The 17955-nt window shown below is 45.6% G+C and overlaps 1 protein-coding gene across 2 annotated transcripts in view; it reads left to right on the top strand.

Moving 5' to 3' along the window:
• Nucleotides 1-2645: 2645 nt before the first annotated feature.
• Nucleotides 2646-17955, top strand: part of WNT5B (Wnt family member 5B) — a 138229-nt gene continuing 122919 nt past the window's right edge. For both annotated transcript variants that reach the window (XM_066590944.1, XM_066590943.1), the window contains exon 1: nucleotides 2646-2883. In XM_066590944.1, coding sequence (XP_066447041.1) covers nucleotides 2878-2883 — 6 coding nt within the window. In that variant the 5' untranslated portion in view covers nucleotides 2646-2877. The remainder of the gene's footprint in view (nucleotides 2884-17955) is intronic.

The raw sequence follows: 17955 nt of genomic DNA, 5'->3' as shown, positions 1-17955 counted from the left end.
TGCAATGCTCCTGCCACCATTCATCATTTTATTAATGACGTGTTTCGAGATTTTTTGGATCAATTTGTTGTTGCTTATCTCCATGACATTCTTATATTTTATGCCTGAGGAAGGATCCTAAGAGGATGTGAAAGCTTGTTATAACATCATGTACTTTTGTTAGATATTGAAAGGTATTATATCTAAGAGTACTTGGTTTCTCTTACTGAGAACAATCACTAGGGCCCAGATGACACAGCTTACTCTATAGCGCCCCCCTTTTCCTCGTATCTCACCCTAGGCGGCCGTGTCTTTGCCCTTTCAGCTCGTTAACAAACCTTGACGATGGTTTCCAGTAAATTAAGGTTGTGGAATGTGCAGTGCTCTCGCGAACGTCACCTGAACAGCTTCCATCTCTCCGCTCAGGTTTTGTTTGTTATTTTATTTTTCTAAAGTAAAAATTCCTAAAAATAACTTCAAAAACCTGTGGCGACTGCGGCGGCGGTGATGCCAGGGGTCACTTATAGCTCATGCTAACCAGAGAGCTGCGCTATATTTGATAATGTTTTCCTTTCCACACCCGACCATGAAGCAGCAGGTTCACTGCTGCTCAGATGTGCCATGTAGAATGATGTCAGTTACTCCTTAGCAGCAGGTTACATACTGGCACTTTGTCAGCAGCACTCAGTGGGGTTTCAGAAGAGGGCGTTCTTTCAGTTGCTTCTTTGCAGCAGGCTACACACCGGCAGTCAGCAGTTAGTAACCAGTAATTATGTCAGTTAAGCCCTTTTACACTAAACGATTATCGTTGGCTTCTCATGCGTTGTTCATTTTATACAAGCATAAAGAGAATTGTTGGCTCATTTGCAGTGAATGTAAATGATTGAACAAGGCACAAACAATCTATCTGCTGCACAAACAGGCGAACAAGCGATCTCTGGCTCCATCTGAAACCTGTCTTACTCCCCAGCAGCAGATGACAGGCCGACTGTGTTATGCACTTTGCATTAAAAATTAACAGTTTGCAGTCTGCTGCTGAGGAGCAACTAGCAGAATGGTGCTTGGTTAATGTGGATTGAGGTGACTTCTGGCAGCTGCAGGGAGAACAGGTGAATCTCCTCTGTGCTGGTAAATTAGTATATTTGTGTTTTGTCGCCTTTCTTAGGCTGGGTTCACACAGGGCGTATTACCGTCGGAAATCTCGCGGTTTGGCCGCAGCAAAAACCGCGAGATTTCCGCCGGGAGAGCGCGGCCGCGACGAAAATAAACAAAAAAAAAAAGTAAACAGACATGCTGCATCTTCTGAAACCGCGGCGGCCGCAGCCGCGGTTTCAGCCGGACTTACCGCAGCAAAGTGGCCGTTCCGTGTGGATGAAATTTCTAAGAAATCTCGTCCACATGGCTGGCTAATCCCAAGATTAGCAGCCGCAGGCGGATTTGCCGCGGCCAAATTTCGCCCTCTGTGAACCCATAGGGTTTACTTCAGTCCTTATATTGTACCTCCAACCTCAGTGATATCATATATTGTATCTCCCACCTCAGTCTTGTGATATATTGTGCCTGCAACCTAAGTGATGTCATATGTTGTACCTCACAGCTCAGTGTTGTCATATATTATACTTCACACCTCAGTGATGTCATATATTGTACCTCCCACTTCAGTGATGTCATACATTGTATCTGCCGCCTCAGTCTTGTGATATATTGTACCTGCAACCTAAGTGATGTCATGTATTGTACTTCCCACCTCAGTCTTGTGATATATTGTACATCCAACCTAAGTGATGTCATATGTTGTACCTCACACCTCACTGTTGCCCCGCAGCGTACGGAGAGGTAAGAAAAATGTATTTTCCCTCTCCATGGTGGTGGAGTGCAAGTGGACTTAAGGCCTAAAAAAGAACTGGATTGATTACACTAAGGAAATAGTACATCTCTCTGTTCTCCCGAGTGCTCCAATCTACTGATTTTTATAAGATTTGAAACACCCAAAGGATACCTAAAGCGAAAATTTCACTAACAGTGATGCCATATATTGTACCTCACACCTCAGTGTTGTCATATATTATACTTCACACCTCAGTGATGTCATATATTGTACCTCCCACCTCAGTCTTGTGATATATTGTACATCCCACCTAAGTTATGTCATATGTTGTACCTCACACCTCAGTGATGTCATATATTGTACTTCACACCTCAGTGATGTCATATACTGTGCCTCACACCGCAGTGATGTCATATATTGTACCTCAAACCTCAATTATGTTATATATTATACCTGACACCTCAGTGATGTCATATAACTCACACATCAGTAGTCATATATTGTATCTGACACTTCAGTGATGTCATGCATTGTACCTGACACCTTAGTGATGTCATATATTATACCTTACACCTCAGTGATGTCATATATTGTACCTCACACTTCAGTGACCTCATGTGTCCGTGCCCCTCTCCGGTGACGTAATGCAGCTACATGTTACATATCTGCTGTTATTTCTCCTGCAGCCTCCGCTCTCTTCCCGCGATCCTACAGGGGGCGGGAACCTGAGGGCGTGGGCGTGGCTTCAGCGATGTGCGGGCGTGTCACGGGAAATCGGGCGGGGATATGCAGAGGGGCGTGATTTGAAGTTACGGCTCGCAGTGAAACAAGTTCTCATCTCTATATCGGATCGTCCACGGGGGCCACAGAGCCGGAGCCCCACTGGGACTATATACACCATCTGCCCGGCGCTGGCTATGACGCCCGCTGCCCGGTGACCCGCGGGTGACACCTGAGCGGCGGAGCTATTAGTGGATTTACCTGCTGGAAGTGTCGTGGAGTTGGGCGCTGCACCCGGGAACGGGGAGAGGGGAGCCAGGACCATCACCCGAGCAGGTGACCCGCTGGACATGCAGGTAGGTGAACCCCGAACACCTCCAATACACCACATGGAACACGGCTCCTGCGTGCCCAGATATTGTGCTCCCCCTCTGTGTGCTGCACCCCTGGTATGAGGTCTGTTCCCGCTAATCTGGTACTCTGCAGTGTGCCCTGTACCTCGTGATATAAAATCTATGCCCTCTGATCCCTAGTAGATGCCCTGTACCCCGCTGATCTCCATCCCATTCTGTACCCCCCCCCCCCCAATCCAATACACCTTGGTATGTAACCTGTGCTCCTTGTTATAAGGTCTGTTTCCCCCCCCCCCTTCTCTGTTTTCCCTAATCCAATAGTCCCTAGTGTGTACCCCCATATAAGGTCTGTACCCCCAAATTAGTATGATCCATCTCTCCCTCTGTTATGTACCCCCCAAATCTCATAATCTGTAGTGTGTGCCCTGTACCCGCCTGATCTCACTTCCATTTTGTGTCCAGTACCCCCTAAACCAACACTCGCTAGTGTCTGGTACCCCCTTGTTATAGGGTCTAGTACCCCTGTTCTTCCTCTCTCTCTGCTTTGTACCCTTTCTAATCTGGTACTCTCTCGTACCCCCTGGTATGACATCTGCACTTCCCAAATCTCAAATCCTCTCTGCCCTATATTCCCCCAAACCAACCCTCCCTGGTGTTTTCTGGTACCCCCTGGTACTAATCTGGTGCTTCTTAGTAGGTGCCCTGTATCTTTCCTTGGCTTGAGATCTGTACCCCCCTGATTTCACTTCCTCTGTCTTGTATCCCCTAGTCCAATACCTGTTAGTATGATTTACCCCTATATCACTCCCTCCCTATGCTCTGTACCCCCTGATCTAATACTTCCTAGTGTGTACCCTCTACCCCCTGATCTCATTCCCTCTGCTGTGTACCGCCTAATCTGATATTCCTAAATTTATATACCCCTTTTGGTATGAGGTTTATACCCCTCAGTCTCCCTTCTCAGTATGTGCCCAGTAATCCCTTTGGTATAAGGTCTGTACCTCCCTGATCTCACTTACTCTTGCTTCCTCTCTGTGCCCTGTACCCCCTAATCAAGTAGTTGTAGTGTGAGGCAAGTATCCCCTGGCGGTGTGTGGTCTGTACTCCCCTGATCTGTGCCCTGCTCTGTCTGTACCTCGCGGTGTGCACTGGCAGTAGATTAGGGGATGTATCCGTTTTATAAGCCGCACAACTGTCAGGTCTCGCTGCTCCCGCTCGCCCTGTTTGTCTGAGTGTTTTGTTTTTGGGACAAGATGCATGATATCACCAGGGGCCCCAGGACTGTGCCCTGTACCCACCTTCAGGGGGCATTCTGCTGACACTGCCCTACCCCCAGTCTACAGCTCATCCAACTCTCCTAAACGCAGACGTCCCCGTACTGCTTCATGCCCAGGCAGATGAGCAGAGCCTGGGAGAGCTGGGCAGTAACCCTCGGGACCTGTAGTGGCGGTCATATTGGCGGTCACCCAGCTTTCCCAGGAACTGATGTGACAGTAGAGGTTGAGTCGAGGATTTTTGGACTCTGGGAGGAGATGTGACCTGTGATCTTCTCACTTGCTGTGATTTATAATTATATTAACTGTTTTAATCCTGGAGCGGTGGAGGCCTCCTAGGCGTCCAGGAAGTGGAAAATCGCTTCCCGAAAGTGATGGAAAATACATGGAGATCCGGTGAGAAGTCGCCTATAGAACTTGGACCTTCTACCAAAAACAAAAAAATAAATCCTCCCCGCTACCTTCCTCTTTGGTCTGCGCAGGCGACTTCTACTAGTGGGATCACACAGCGCCTGCGGTTAAAGGGTCAGTCGAAGCTCTAACATGGGATATTAAAAGATTCAGCAACTTTGTGCTTTAATTCTTTACACTTTGAAAGCTCTGCTTGCTATCAGTGAACTGGATCACTTATTTACATCTAGAGACTGAAAGCTGAGGGTTCGTCTCAGTTTTATATTGACAATCTTCTGTGAGCTCCAAAGCTAAATGTCACCTGCTCTGATACATTGTAACAAACTATCAGGACTGAAGAGGGATTTATGCTACTGATGGGTTCACCTCTCAGAGGAATCCGTAGACTGGATCCAACTGTAACAAACCCTCAGCTGTGACAAGTACTGAATAAGACCACACATAATAAAAAATCCAACACGAATCCACATATGAAACATGATGGGAATGTCGCACGTCTGCATAGAAAGGGTTAAATCAGTGGTGAGAAGCTGCAGCAGAAAACGAGATGTGGAGCGAGTAAAAATCCGCACCGCAGATGTGGCCAGACCGGAAGGAGATGTTCATACTGCGCAACTTTCCGTGTGAATTCTGCCTCTCAAAACCATGGCATAACTCGTGGATCCGCACGCAATCTTAGCCTCATCAGTGGGCAAAATCCTTGTGCGGAATGCCGACATGTTTCTGCATCAATCGCTTGTTTGTGGCATATCGCTTCTTGACAATGAAATGCAATTTTCCACTACTGAGTTCCACATACGGATTTTGCTCATTGGTGGGGCTAAAATCCATGCGTGGATCCATGGCGAAAACCGCAGCAAAAAGATGTCTTTTGCTACAGTTTTTAGGGCTCCTAACCACTTGTGTTTTCTTAACGTTGCGATATCCCTGTTTCTTTTTATTTATTTATTTATTTTTAACGCGGTTGTCAATGGGACTTTTTAATGTTAAAAATGCATTGCAAGTTTGTGCTCTGCGACTTTTGTGCAACGCGTTTTTAACATTAAAAAGTCTCATTGACAATCACGTTGAAAAAACACAGATCTCGCAGCAGTAAAAAAAAAGCAAGTGGGTAGGAGCCCTTAGAAGTGGAATTCATGCGAAAAATTCTGTAGTGCCCTTACAGTACGTTCACACGTAGTAGATTTTGCGCTATGGATTCTGGTGTGGATCCGCATGAAAATCCGTGTCAAATCCTGCACCATTTGGAGCGGATATGCAGCAGATCTGACGCTTTCAGTTGAAGGGAGTGGGGGTGGGGGGGTGGGGGAGAAATCTGTTGCGGTTCTGAGTTAAAAACCGCATGGATGGGGAAGTGGAATTTGACACAGATTTTGGTGCAGATTTTCTGTGGTGGAAGATCGTCACCAGTTCTACTACATCTGATCACAGTCTAAGAGCCGTTTTGCGGCCAAGAATCTGAACGATTATCCTTCAGTGTTCGCACAGGATAGGATGCACCACGAGCCGTGGAATTGGTGTGGCCTCCACTTTTACACGGATCGATCATTCAAGAAAATCACTGCATGGTACAGATTTAAACACAGCCAACGATGGAGCGATGGGTCCATCGAAGCCACTCGTTTATCATTTGTTTGACGCAAGCAACAAAATCGTTGCTGGCGCGTTTGCTTGCAAATCGTTCTATCATTCAATGTACCGATGAATGATCGGTATTTGAAGCTCGCGGGAACGAATACTGTTCCGTGTAAAAGTACCCTAACAGCGCTGCAGAATCTATCGTGGGAACATAATCTTCGCAGAGGAAAACGGTCTGCTTATTTTAGTGCAGATCTGCGTCAAAATACGTATGCATGAGGCTGACTTCATATGGCCGAGAAACTTCCGTGAGATTTGTGTGTTGCAAGGCGCACAAATATGAGCTCGATTCTTTTGCGTGGGGTCATATACATGAGTGGTGTGGGAAAACTTTGCGGCATGTCCTAACTTTTTGCTCATCGCCCATTGCTTTTAATGGGACAGTAAAATGCATCGGATTGTGATGACCGAGGTTTGCCATTGAAAACAATGGGAAATACTTGACGATCCTCAGACGCAGTTTGAATGTTGCGCCGGAGGATCGATACTATACTGAAGTGATCCTCGCATTGCCATGGAAGTGCACGTTGGCGAGCATGATGAGAATTTCAGCCCGGTATTCACAGCAGATTTCATCTCGTCATTTGAAGGGTTGAAATTCGCTGTGAAAATCCACAGCTGCAAAACTAAATCTGCACCGATGTTCAATTTTTACGCAGCGTGTGGATAGATTTTTTTTTTTTAAATTTTTTTAAATTTTTTTTTTTTTTTTTTTTTTTTGTCCATGCTGCTTGTACTTTTCTGCACAGACTGTTCTCACAGATCCATGGCTGTAGTAATGTAAATCCGCGGCAATAATCCGCAGTTAAACGGGCAGACCTCTGTTGAAATCTGTGTTGGTTTTTCCGATACAGATTCCTGCCGTGATAACAAAACCTTGTGTTTCTATTCACTATTCTATTCAATTTTTTTCATGTGACTTTTTTTTTTTTTATTTATTTTATTTATTTTTTGACCGAAAAAATCGGACTGCAATTACACAGAATTGGACCGCATCGATTTGAAGTTGGATATTCACACTGCCTTTTTATTACTCGGATGGAAAGTCCAAGAGAAAGAAAACAGCATGTTTATTTTTGCCCGATTTTTCTTTTTTTTTTTCTGATGAAAATCGCCCATTCAAGTCAGTTTAACGTGCGCAAGACAGATGCAAATTGTGTGTGAAAATCGGACAAAAAAATCGTACAGACTTTTTTTTCAGGGCTGCGTGCATCCTTGCTTGACAGAAGTCTTGGGGTATTTTCTGCAGTGGAAAATCCGTATTGAAAACCATTTTAAAACTGTGTTTAAATCCATGCCATAATTGAACCATTGGTGTGGATTTTGACGCAAATCTGCAGTAGATCTCCCTCTTCAGGTCAAATTTTCAGTGGATCTGCATCAAAATATGTACTGAATGGTGTGAATTTTGGTTCGGATCTGAAGCAAAAATCCGCTATGTGAGAATTAACCCTTAAAGTGTTGAAATGTAGAAAGTTGCTGAACTTTAAGCTAAGTAGACAGCTGTCCTGTCCCTTTAAGATGTTTCTTTCTGCGTTCCTAGGGTCATGGGTTGAATTGGTGGTCCCTTGCGATTAGTCAGATGACCTCTGTAGGCGAGTTTGTTTTGAGGAGGGGGGCAAATATATAAACTAAAGTAAAGTTAGGAGTAAACGATCATCTTACCGCCCCCACGGGATGGAAGATAACTGATGGCAGCCCCCCTGCCGGTCCTGAGAATGGGGATCTGGAGGATCCCCGAAGGAACAGGGCGGAGGTCGCACATGCGCAGTCGCTTCATTTGTGTCTGTGGGACTGCAGAGCCGTGTCCAGCAATCCTATTGAAATGAATGTCGTAGAAGTGCGACCACCACTTCATTAGTGTGGATCCCAGTAGTCGCCACTGCATAGCTAGTCATCCCAGGTCCAGTGGCTACGGGTGACTTTGTTATGGAAAGACCCTATAAATCCGGAAACCGTAACGTAATATGGAGTCACAAAAGACCATCTAATAGTTCGGACGCCGTGGGTTCTAGGATTCTACATTTCTGTATTTGCTTAAGGGTCACAATTATGTTGTATCTGGTTTGGTTGGAAGCGCAGAGCCGAGTGCACGCACATGTGCGTTTCCATCATACAAATCTGTAAGACGTTATATGGTAATGCGGAACCGACTCAGCGGCCCCCAACATCCGTATCTGTGCCTAGTCCCAGGTGTATCCCTGTGGTAATGAGCGTGGAGCAGGTCAGGGGTTACAATGTGAGGAGGGGGATGGGAAGGACAGTCGCTTGGCGGCGTCTTTGCTTCTGTTATCGTGCCCAGTTTTTCCAGACTCCGGAACAGATCTGCCAGTTATGCGGCGTGTGGAGACTCATTCATATATTTTTTTTTTTTTTCATTCAGGGGTTTGGAAAAGTTGAATGCCGCCCCATAATGGTGGCCATATTTGTTTTAACCCATTTATTCATACACTTAAATATGTTCCTGTATCATTAGACATGGAGTCTGGGAAAGCTGAGTAGAAATGTAATGGTGGCTGCTCAAGCGTGAGCGATAATTATGGTGTCACTGAGCCGATGGCAATACTTTGGTGTTGCCCTTAGCAACTGGGATACAAAGAAAGTGAAACCAGTGCTGTTATCAGCCAATCGCATCCCAAAAAGCTGGCACCTGATTGGTTGCTAATGGCAGTGGCTTCACTTCCTGCCTGGACCTCTCTGCCCTATTGCCCAAAGCGACCAGTTATAGCTTGGCTTTAATTTTCTAACCTGCCTTGGAAAAATGAAACCTGAATTCTGATTGGTTGGTGCCAGATAAGCGTTAGCCGCAGGTTTGCCACAGGCAACATCTATTTTTCCTTTATAGCAATGAATATTTGTGAGGTGACAGGAATGCAGGAGGTCAAGAGGGGAAGATATACACAGACTGAGGTACCTGGGCCCCCATAACTGGGGAGATTAGTGTGTGCTGTATCTGCTGAATCGTGCGAGGATGCACCCGCCGTTATACACTGCCATTTTTCATTCAGCTGAGAACTGTCATGTACCAGTGAGCCGTCATTAATATGATGTAATTGTGTTAGCAAATCTCTATAGTTCCTAATGGAGGCTCTAGTACCCTGTTGTACCTCCTCCAGCTTGGATACAAGATGTGATACTGGTGGACATGGAGGCTCTAGTACCCTGTTGTTACCGCCTCTAGCTTGGATACAAGATGTGATATCGGCGGGCATGGGGTTTCTAGTACCCTGTGGACCACCTCTAGCTCGAATACAAGATGTGAGATGTGTGGGCATGGAGGCTCTAGTACCCTGTTGTACCGCCTCTAGCTTGGATACAAGATGTGATACAGGGGCATGGAGGCTCTAGTGCCCTGTTGTACCGCCTCTAGCGTGGATACAAGGTGTGATACGTTCGGGCATGGAGGCTCTAGTACCCTGTTGTACTGCCTCTAGCTTGGATACAGGATGTGATACGTGTCTAGTGGCCAACAAGCTCTACACAAGCAGAAGAAGAGGTCACTACACACAAGGAGGCTCTGAGAGCCTTTTCTAGGCAAGGGGGAACCACATCTATGGCCTCCAGTGACAAGACCGTCCATCTAATCACCACAACTCTCATCATTTGTATATCTGCCTGAGATGGAGCTGCATGCCGAGTTCTGCAGTAATACGACAACTTCCGGGGGCGGATGGTTTTTACAAAGCGTGTAGTTCTGGACTATCGGGTGATATGAAGAACGCAGTGACGTGTTGTGACATCACATCTAACACGACTACAGCACAGCAGCTGCAAAAAATCCCAAACTGCTGGATTTTTGGTCACCAGTCACACATGACTTTGCTGCGTAGACCACAATGTGGGTCAAATGTGAACAGTTTGTTTCCAAGGGCTCATTCATAAGCACATATGCAATTTCAGTCTATGAAAAATGAACTGCTTCCACTGGGGGTTTATGTGCATTTTAAATGCATTTTGTGCGCTCCTTTTTATCTTTCATCTGTTTTTCATCCATGCAAAAAAAATGCAGGAAGGCTAAATTGATGTCACTTTTCTGCTTTCTCTGCCTCCTAGCAACTTGCATAAAACAGCGCAGCACACGCATGTAACATCTGTGTTTGCTGCGTTTTATTTTACACTCAGATAGACTTTCATGGGAGGTTTGGGTCCATGAATACGGACCAGAATGGGAGATGCTGTTTTTTTTTTTCCTTTTATTATTAATACTTCTGGCAGCTACATCGCAATGATTGGAGCTGCACTATACATGTGCGACTGCCACTCCATTCAATCTCCACATTGCAGCAGGTGTGTACAGAGGAGGGGGACACAGGACCCCTGTTCTCAGGATTGGGGGGTGGTCTCAGCAATCACACTTTTACCATGTATCCTGTAGCTAGCTGGTGATAAGTCAGTCTTGGTACACTCCATTTAAGAACCTAATCTCCGCTGCGCGACTTTTAGAGTCTTATTGAAATCTGGTCCATTGGATGGAAAGTATCTTGAATCTAGCTTTTGTTGTCCTAACACAAAACCACATACAACCGTAGCAAACCCTCAGCTGTGAGAAGTATTACCTCCACACAAGTTTTTAGCCTCTGGATGTTCCAATTCACTGACAACAAGCAACGTTCTTGAGAATGGTGAGATATTGAAACACAAAATAGCAAGTCAGATTCTAGGGAAATAGGGCAGTTCCATTGCGGTTTGACTTAATTTAGTAAATGTGGGATTTCCCTTCAAAATTGAGGGGCCAGGTGCTTTGTGGGCCTTTTTTTGTCCTCTATGGCATTCATGGGCATCTCTCAGTACCCACTGCATATACCAGGGTGGCTGCAATATGTCTTAGCTGCCCCCTCCTCTGTTTGCTAAGTATCCACTGGCATGATTCAATGAAATGGTCCTACGTTCCTGGCGCTGCCTGAGGAGGCCGCAGTGATCGGGACTGGAAGGGGTAGCAAATTTTAACAACTTTTATTTGGCTGCGGATTGGCTGCTCACATGTAAATTCAGTTAGCACGACCAAGGAATTGATAAGGGAATTGTGTTATAAGGGCATCGTGGGGGGCACATCTGTAGATCCACTAGACCAGTGTCCTTATTCTGTACAATACCTCAGATATGACTGTAAACTGCACACATGGAGATTATTCCCCATCACCACACCTCCCTACTGATCACCATCTTATCGTGTGTGTGTGTGTGTGTGTGTGTGTGTGTGTGTGTGTGTGTGTGTGTTAGTGTTGAACAGCTGTGATTGTCCAGATAAGTTCTGCAGACCTGCTTAATGATTAAAGCCAGGAGATAAGGAGGAGGGCAGGAATGTGGGGAAATGTCCTGTCCCTTCTATCACACAGAGCTGGGTGTATGTGCATGGATGATGATAAAGCAAATGTGTGAAAGACTAATCACTGTGTGTAATGCTGCCCCCTGTGTACAAGAATATAACTACTATAATGCTGCCCCCTGTGTACAAGAATATAACTACTATAATGCTGCCTCCTGTGTACAAGAATATACCTACTATAATACTGCCCCCTGTGTACAAGAATGCAACTACTATAACACTGCCCCCTGTGTACAAGAATGCAACTACTATAACACTGCCCTCCCGTGTACAAGAATGCAACTACTATAACACTGCCCTCCCGTGTACAAGAATGCAACTCTTGCATACACAGAATTATGAAGGTTAGTATACAACAGTACTGAGCAGTGTAGCTGTGACTACAGCACTGGGTTAAGATGGTAAAACGCTTACTAAAACCAGCAACTCTCTCGACCATGGCTCCATTGATGCAGGGACCTGAGTGGAGAAAATTGTATTTGCCTGTAATATTATGGCATTTCTTATTGTGAACTATTTATTCATGCAAAATTTGTTGGCACAACAATTAGTCTCACTGGTAAGGAGCTATTATGGAGGCTTCCTGGCCTCACTGTTATAGGAGCTGGCACTATTATAGAGGCACCTTGGTCTCACTGGTATATGAGCTGGCACTATTATAGAGGCACCTTGGTCTCACTGGTATGGGGGATCCAGAAACAAATGTGAATGGCAGCAGAAAATTTGTCGTGCATAAAATTCAAGTTTATTCTTCCTTCTTCAGTAAAAATGAACACGCGACGTTTCGACCGTCCAACGGTCTTTATCAAACGTGAATCACAGTAAAACTTACCCCCCCTTAAATACTTAAAACATATAGCATTGTGACCAATCGGATGATCAAAACCTCACTCCTCTCCCAACAAACTTCTACACAGCTGCATCAAATACATACATAATATCTGTCATCTTGATAGGGCCGAGGTTAATTCTCCATCCGAGGTCCAGGTGCAGATGGCGCCGCTCACTATGCAGTCAGCGTCCATATCCGAGATCTCTCACACTGCTGGCATCCTTATACACAACTGCGAAAGCGCAAACCTCTGCATCACGCTGCTGCGTCATCATGCCGCAAGACCACGCTCCTCTCGCTGCACTGCCCATGCGCAACCATTTTATGCACCTCGAATTTTCTGCTGCCATTGGAGTCTATTTTCCTGGAATGTCTTTGCAGTTATCTGTCCTGCCCCTGAGAAGGGTATTGGATCTATTGTGCTGTTGGTGAAACATTCTATTGATTACTGATATGGGAAATGGCACTATTACAGAGGCTCCCTGGCCTCACTGGTATAGGTGAAAGAGCTATTATGGAGGCACCCTGACCTCACTGATATGGGGGCTGTAAAGTAGGTACTCTAGTTGTCACTGTTATACACAGATCAGTCATAGCATATAAAACCACTGATAGGTGAATTACGTATTATTGCAGGGACCTGTCAAGGACGGGAAAGGGTATATTAGGTGGAACGATATATTAGACAAGAAGTGATCAGTCAGTTCTTGAAGTTCATACGGTGGAATCAGGAGAAATAAGCAAGTGTAAGGATCTGAGCAACTCTGACAAGGGCCACGATGTCTCGAAGTCTGGGCCAGTACACCTCCAGACCAGCAGGTGTTGTGGGATGTGCCTTATATGTAGTGTGCAGTGCCTCTCCAATCACCTGGGGAATTTGGGGTTCGCAGATGTCAAGATCATGGGGGTGACAGTGGTCAGAACTCACTGATCATACATCTACCCCTAACCTGTAGGAACCCCCCCCCCCCCATACAATTGCCCCAATGTTCTGTCTACCTGCACTTGCCACTAGAGGTCGCTTACTGTATCCTGTTGCACATAGAGCCTATATTAACACAGTACGCAGAGGGCTCCCTCTTGTGGTGGCAGCAAGCGGTGTGAATGTTTTATATCTGTCTGCAGCAGGGCTCCAGGCCCAAGACATGTAAAAGATTCCTAAGTGACTTTTTTCTTAACTAAATCGGCCCCCATCTGAGCACTTTACTGCCCCCTATATGCAAGAATTATTCATTTCTGTGCACATTCCATCCACCAGTATGCTTTTCCTGTCATTATGGGATGGTAATCTCTCTCCTGGAATGTGACCACTTACACAAGGGCGGCGGCACAGCTGCAGTGTATGGGTGGTCTGCAACCTAAGGACATCGGTCAAGCCCACTGTGGTGGGATCAGAGTTTAACCTCTGAGTCCTGAAGGTGAAGGGCGGCTGAGTGGACTGACTGAGCATATGAGCCTTAGTGAAGCTTGTGTATCTGTCAGTCTCCTTGCGCCAACTTCATTAGGTTTGCCTTAAGAAAACTGTCCGGGCTTTCTGCCGGCCCATGGCTCCAAAAATATGGCTGATGTGGGGAACATTAAAGGGGTTGTCTTGCGAAAGCAGGTGGGGTTAAGCACTTCTGTATGGCCATATTAATGCACTTTGTAATATACATCGTGCATTAAATATGAGCCATACAGAAGTTATTCACTTGCCTTCCCTGCGCTGGGGTCCCCGTCTCCATGGCTCCGTCTAACTTCAGCGTCTAATCGCCCGATTAGACACGCTTGCGCAGAAGGGTCTTCTGCCTTCGGCTCGGTCTGTCACGAGTGGCGTTCTGGCTCCGCCCCTTCTACGCTTCACCTCGTAGCTCCGCCCCGTCACGTGTGCCGATTCCAGCTAATCAGGAGGCTGGAATCGGCACACGTGACGGGGCTGAGCTACGCGATGACGCGTAGAAGGGGGCGGAGCCAGAACGCCGCTGCTGCCGGACAGACCCGAAGGCAGAAGACCCTTCTGCGCAAGCGCGTCTAATCGGGCGATTAGACGCTGAAGTTAGACGGAGCCATGGAGACGGGGACCCCAGCGCAGGGAAGGTAAGTGAATAACTTCTGTATGGCTCATATTTAATGCACGATGTATATTACAAAGTGCATTAATATGGCCATACAGGAGTGCTTAAGACCCACTTGCTTTCGTGAGACAATCCCTTTAAAGGTCAGGAGCGCAATCTTTGCTGTTTAAGGAGAGTACCTAGAAGATGAGTGAGTGAAGAGACTTATAAGGCTATTCATGCTCCTCTGGGTAATATGCAATTAAGGTAGATGGAACAATATCTCTGCACCGCCACCTATTGGAGGCAGCATTCCTGCACGTCAATGTTACTCTTTATACAAGCCTTGTAACAATGACTGGGACCATTTGAAGAAATGGTCCCAGATACTAAGGCCACCAGCAGAAGTATGCCTTCCATAAAATGGACACTGCGGATAAATGACCCCCTAAGGACCTACTCACAAAAGCATTGTAAAAAATGTCCCCACAACTGCTGCTCACTCTTGGATTGGGCGTCATGTGCTTTGGTTTTGACTTTTCTAAGTCGAATGGAAAAAGTGGAAAAGTATATAAGATCTAAGATGAAAGAGACTGTAAAAGTAGAGTACAACGCACTTTGGAATTCCGCAGCTCCCCTTCATCAGGTATATTTTAGGGTAATCATATGATCCTTTTCCTTCTGAGATGACCCTGCGTGTGATGTAGTGTTGCCTCTAATTCAAGTCTATGCATTTCAGGTTCGTATAGGTTTTTTTTTTTCCCATTACCAAACCACATTGTTAAAGGTTGAACGCTGTTACGTTGTCTCTGGAGATGTTTATTAACCTTAGAATGAAACAATGGTTTCATCCTGAAAGTCAGTAGCTCTTGCACAGATTGTAAGAACCCAAAATGCGTTGTTTTCAATCGAATGTTCCCTCACCATTGAAGTAACTTCACTAACAAAGTCTGAGGAGCTCAGCAGCAAAGCTTTATGGGAGCCGGAGTTTGAAGCGACCTGACACCAAAGTCTACAATCCAGTCAACGAAGTAAGGAATGACAAGCCGCACTTCAGGTGGTACTGTGAATTCACAAATTTTGTCACAAAAGTGACGTTTCGGCTCCTTCCAATAAGTTCTTGGGGGAAAAAAAGTTTCATTGGAGAATTTTTTTTTTTTTTCCATCTGAGAATTTGGCAGCATCTATGCCCAATGAAGGGATACTGAGACCTTGAAACGTGTTTTCCTTGATGCAGTCATGCTTGCAGCCAGTGCTACACCACAATCTGATTCTTTTCTTCCTCTGTAAGGGAATATGATGGTTCAATCTTGAAAAGCGACGGCTCTCATCCCAGATAAAGAGTTGTGTGAGACCCTGAAGAGCGTTGTCCTAGATGTGTTTGTGTTTCAAGTGAATAAATGCAATCCCATTATTTCTAAGGTAATATGGTGGTATACTGCTGAGACTGCCATGCCTCACCTAATGGAAGAGTCTACGAAACCCTGAAACGCGTTTCCTTGAACAAACATGTATGAAGTCAGTGGTACATCACTTCTGGAGTATTTCCCATATGAAGGTTTCCTATATGCCTTGCTACTTTGGAATATACTGTATATAATATAGAAATACCGCCATCCCCACACTTGTTCTCATGTACAGCATTTGTTCTGTACTCCACCTCGTTCGTTATAGATGACCAATGGAGGATCGTTAATTAATGTGTCATCTTCAACAAAGCAAATGTTTGGGAAACCGTCAAACTTTGATTACGGAGAGAGGAAGTAAAAGAAGGATTGAGTTAGCAAATAATGGAGAGCAAGCATAAGATGCTTCCTGTCCCATACTAAAGATGAAAGCGAGGAGATAAAATGGATAAGGTGTAAGAGCCGCGAAGCGAGGACAGGCCGCCGCCTAATAGGATCCAGCTTGTCTTTGAAGTATTCAGCAGATAGTGGGACTGTGAGAGACATGGCAGTTGTGACAATGAGGGCATATTGATATACTATTAGCAGATATATTGTCCAAGCAGCCCCGGGAATAATCCGTATTTACATGGAGAATTCACCAATAAATCATCCCAGTTTTATATTAATATTATTTCAGAGCTGCACTCACTATTCTGCTGGTGGAGTCACTGTGTACATATATTACTTATCCTGTACTGCTCTTACACCCTGTATAATACTTCAGAGCTACATTCAGTATTCTGTTGATTGACAAGATTACTAACCATTTTCAAAAGCAATCCTATTGGCGGATACACCTATAACAGCTGATTTGAGCTTCTATAATGCAGTTACTAGAGACCGAACAAGCTGGGCATGCTGGTACATTTTAACTGATAAGTCTACAGAATTGCAAATACAGCTCTGTAGTATAAGGCAGAACATAGACAATGGCAAAGGTTACACTTGTGGAGCAAATTGCACTTATGACTTGAGTTGTGCCTTCTGTGACACAAAGCTGTTATTGGGCACACAGGGCATTTAAAGGGCCAGTTGCACTCCGTGATATCGTGAGCAGAATATATTGATGATCTTCACCGGAGAATCAGCCAACTATGTCTCACTCAGAACTGTACAACTCTGCTACATACAGTATAAACATGTCAGGGCAGGCCATTGTGTGGACTGTTTACTCTGAAAAGCCTGGCACTGCCATAGGCCTGGCAATATGGTTATTGGGCAGTGCCAAGTGTCAGGAGCTACAGAACTACCCATGCCATATGACTGGCACACTTGGCCTATGTGTGCGCTCCTCCTGTAGGACATGTATAAGCTCATTGCTGCAGTGATATCTGCTGATATATGTGGATTTAACCCCTTTATTCCCACTCGCTTCGCTCACCTACAGATCCATTTTTAGTAATGGGTTAAGCCTGGCGGAGATGTCGGCCATAATAAAAAGGATTTTTCAATCTGCACATAAGTATGTTCTCCATCCCTCCACTCCCCCCTCCCACCCTCCGCTTCCTCTCCGGCCTCCATCGTCTCACATTGCTGCGGCGCCCCCTTTCCAGAGCCTCCTAGTTAATCTAGGACACATGTTGCCCCAACTTTATAAACCTTGAGGGACATTGAGTGATTGCTGAGGAGTCTGAGAGGTTGAGCTCAGGTTTTCGGTGGAGAACGTCACCTCAGCATCTTCGCGTCTTTGTCTCAGCGGTTAACAAACCTTTGTCCTTTGACCAAATTTCAGGGCCTTTTACGGGGGCACACGGGAGCTCTAAATGTGCCCTTGTCCCCGGGTGGGACGCGGACTACCGTTCTAAATTTGCTGTGCTCCTTGTGTACTCCTGGGTCTGCTGGTGTTCAGAAATTCAGGAGTGACCACATCTGGAGGAGCTGGCCGCTCTCTGGACATGGCCGCCTTTCTTCTCCATGAAATAACAATTCTAGAGCATCTTTTCTTACAACTCTGCGTTGTGCCATCCCTCTGTTATTCCTCCCAGGAAATGTGTGAATAGATCGATAACTGGGTGTTACCATTCCCTTTCTTGGTTCTGATTGGACAGTGTCAGACTGTGAAGGGACAGGGTTTTTCCCCCCATAAATTTCCAGGAAGAGTAACAGAGGAACA

This window comes from Eleutherodactylus coqui, chromosome 2, assembly GCF_035609145.1.
Source record: "Eleutherodactylus coqui strain aEleCoq1 chromosome 2, aEleCoq1.hap1, whole genome shotgun sequence".
NCBI classification, from domain to species: Eukaryota; Metazoa; Chordata; class Amphibia; order Anura; family Eleutherodactylidae; genus Eleutherodactylus; species Eleutherodactylus coqui.
Note: the sequence above shows the minus strand (reverse complement) of the source record. Positions and strands in the feature narration are given on the sequence as shown.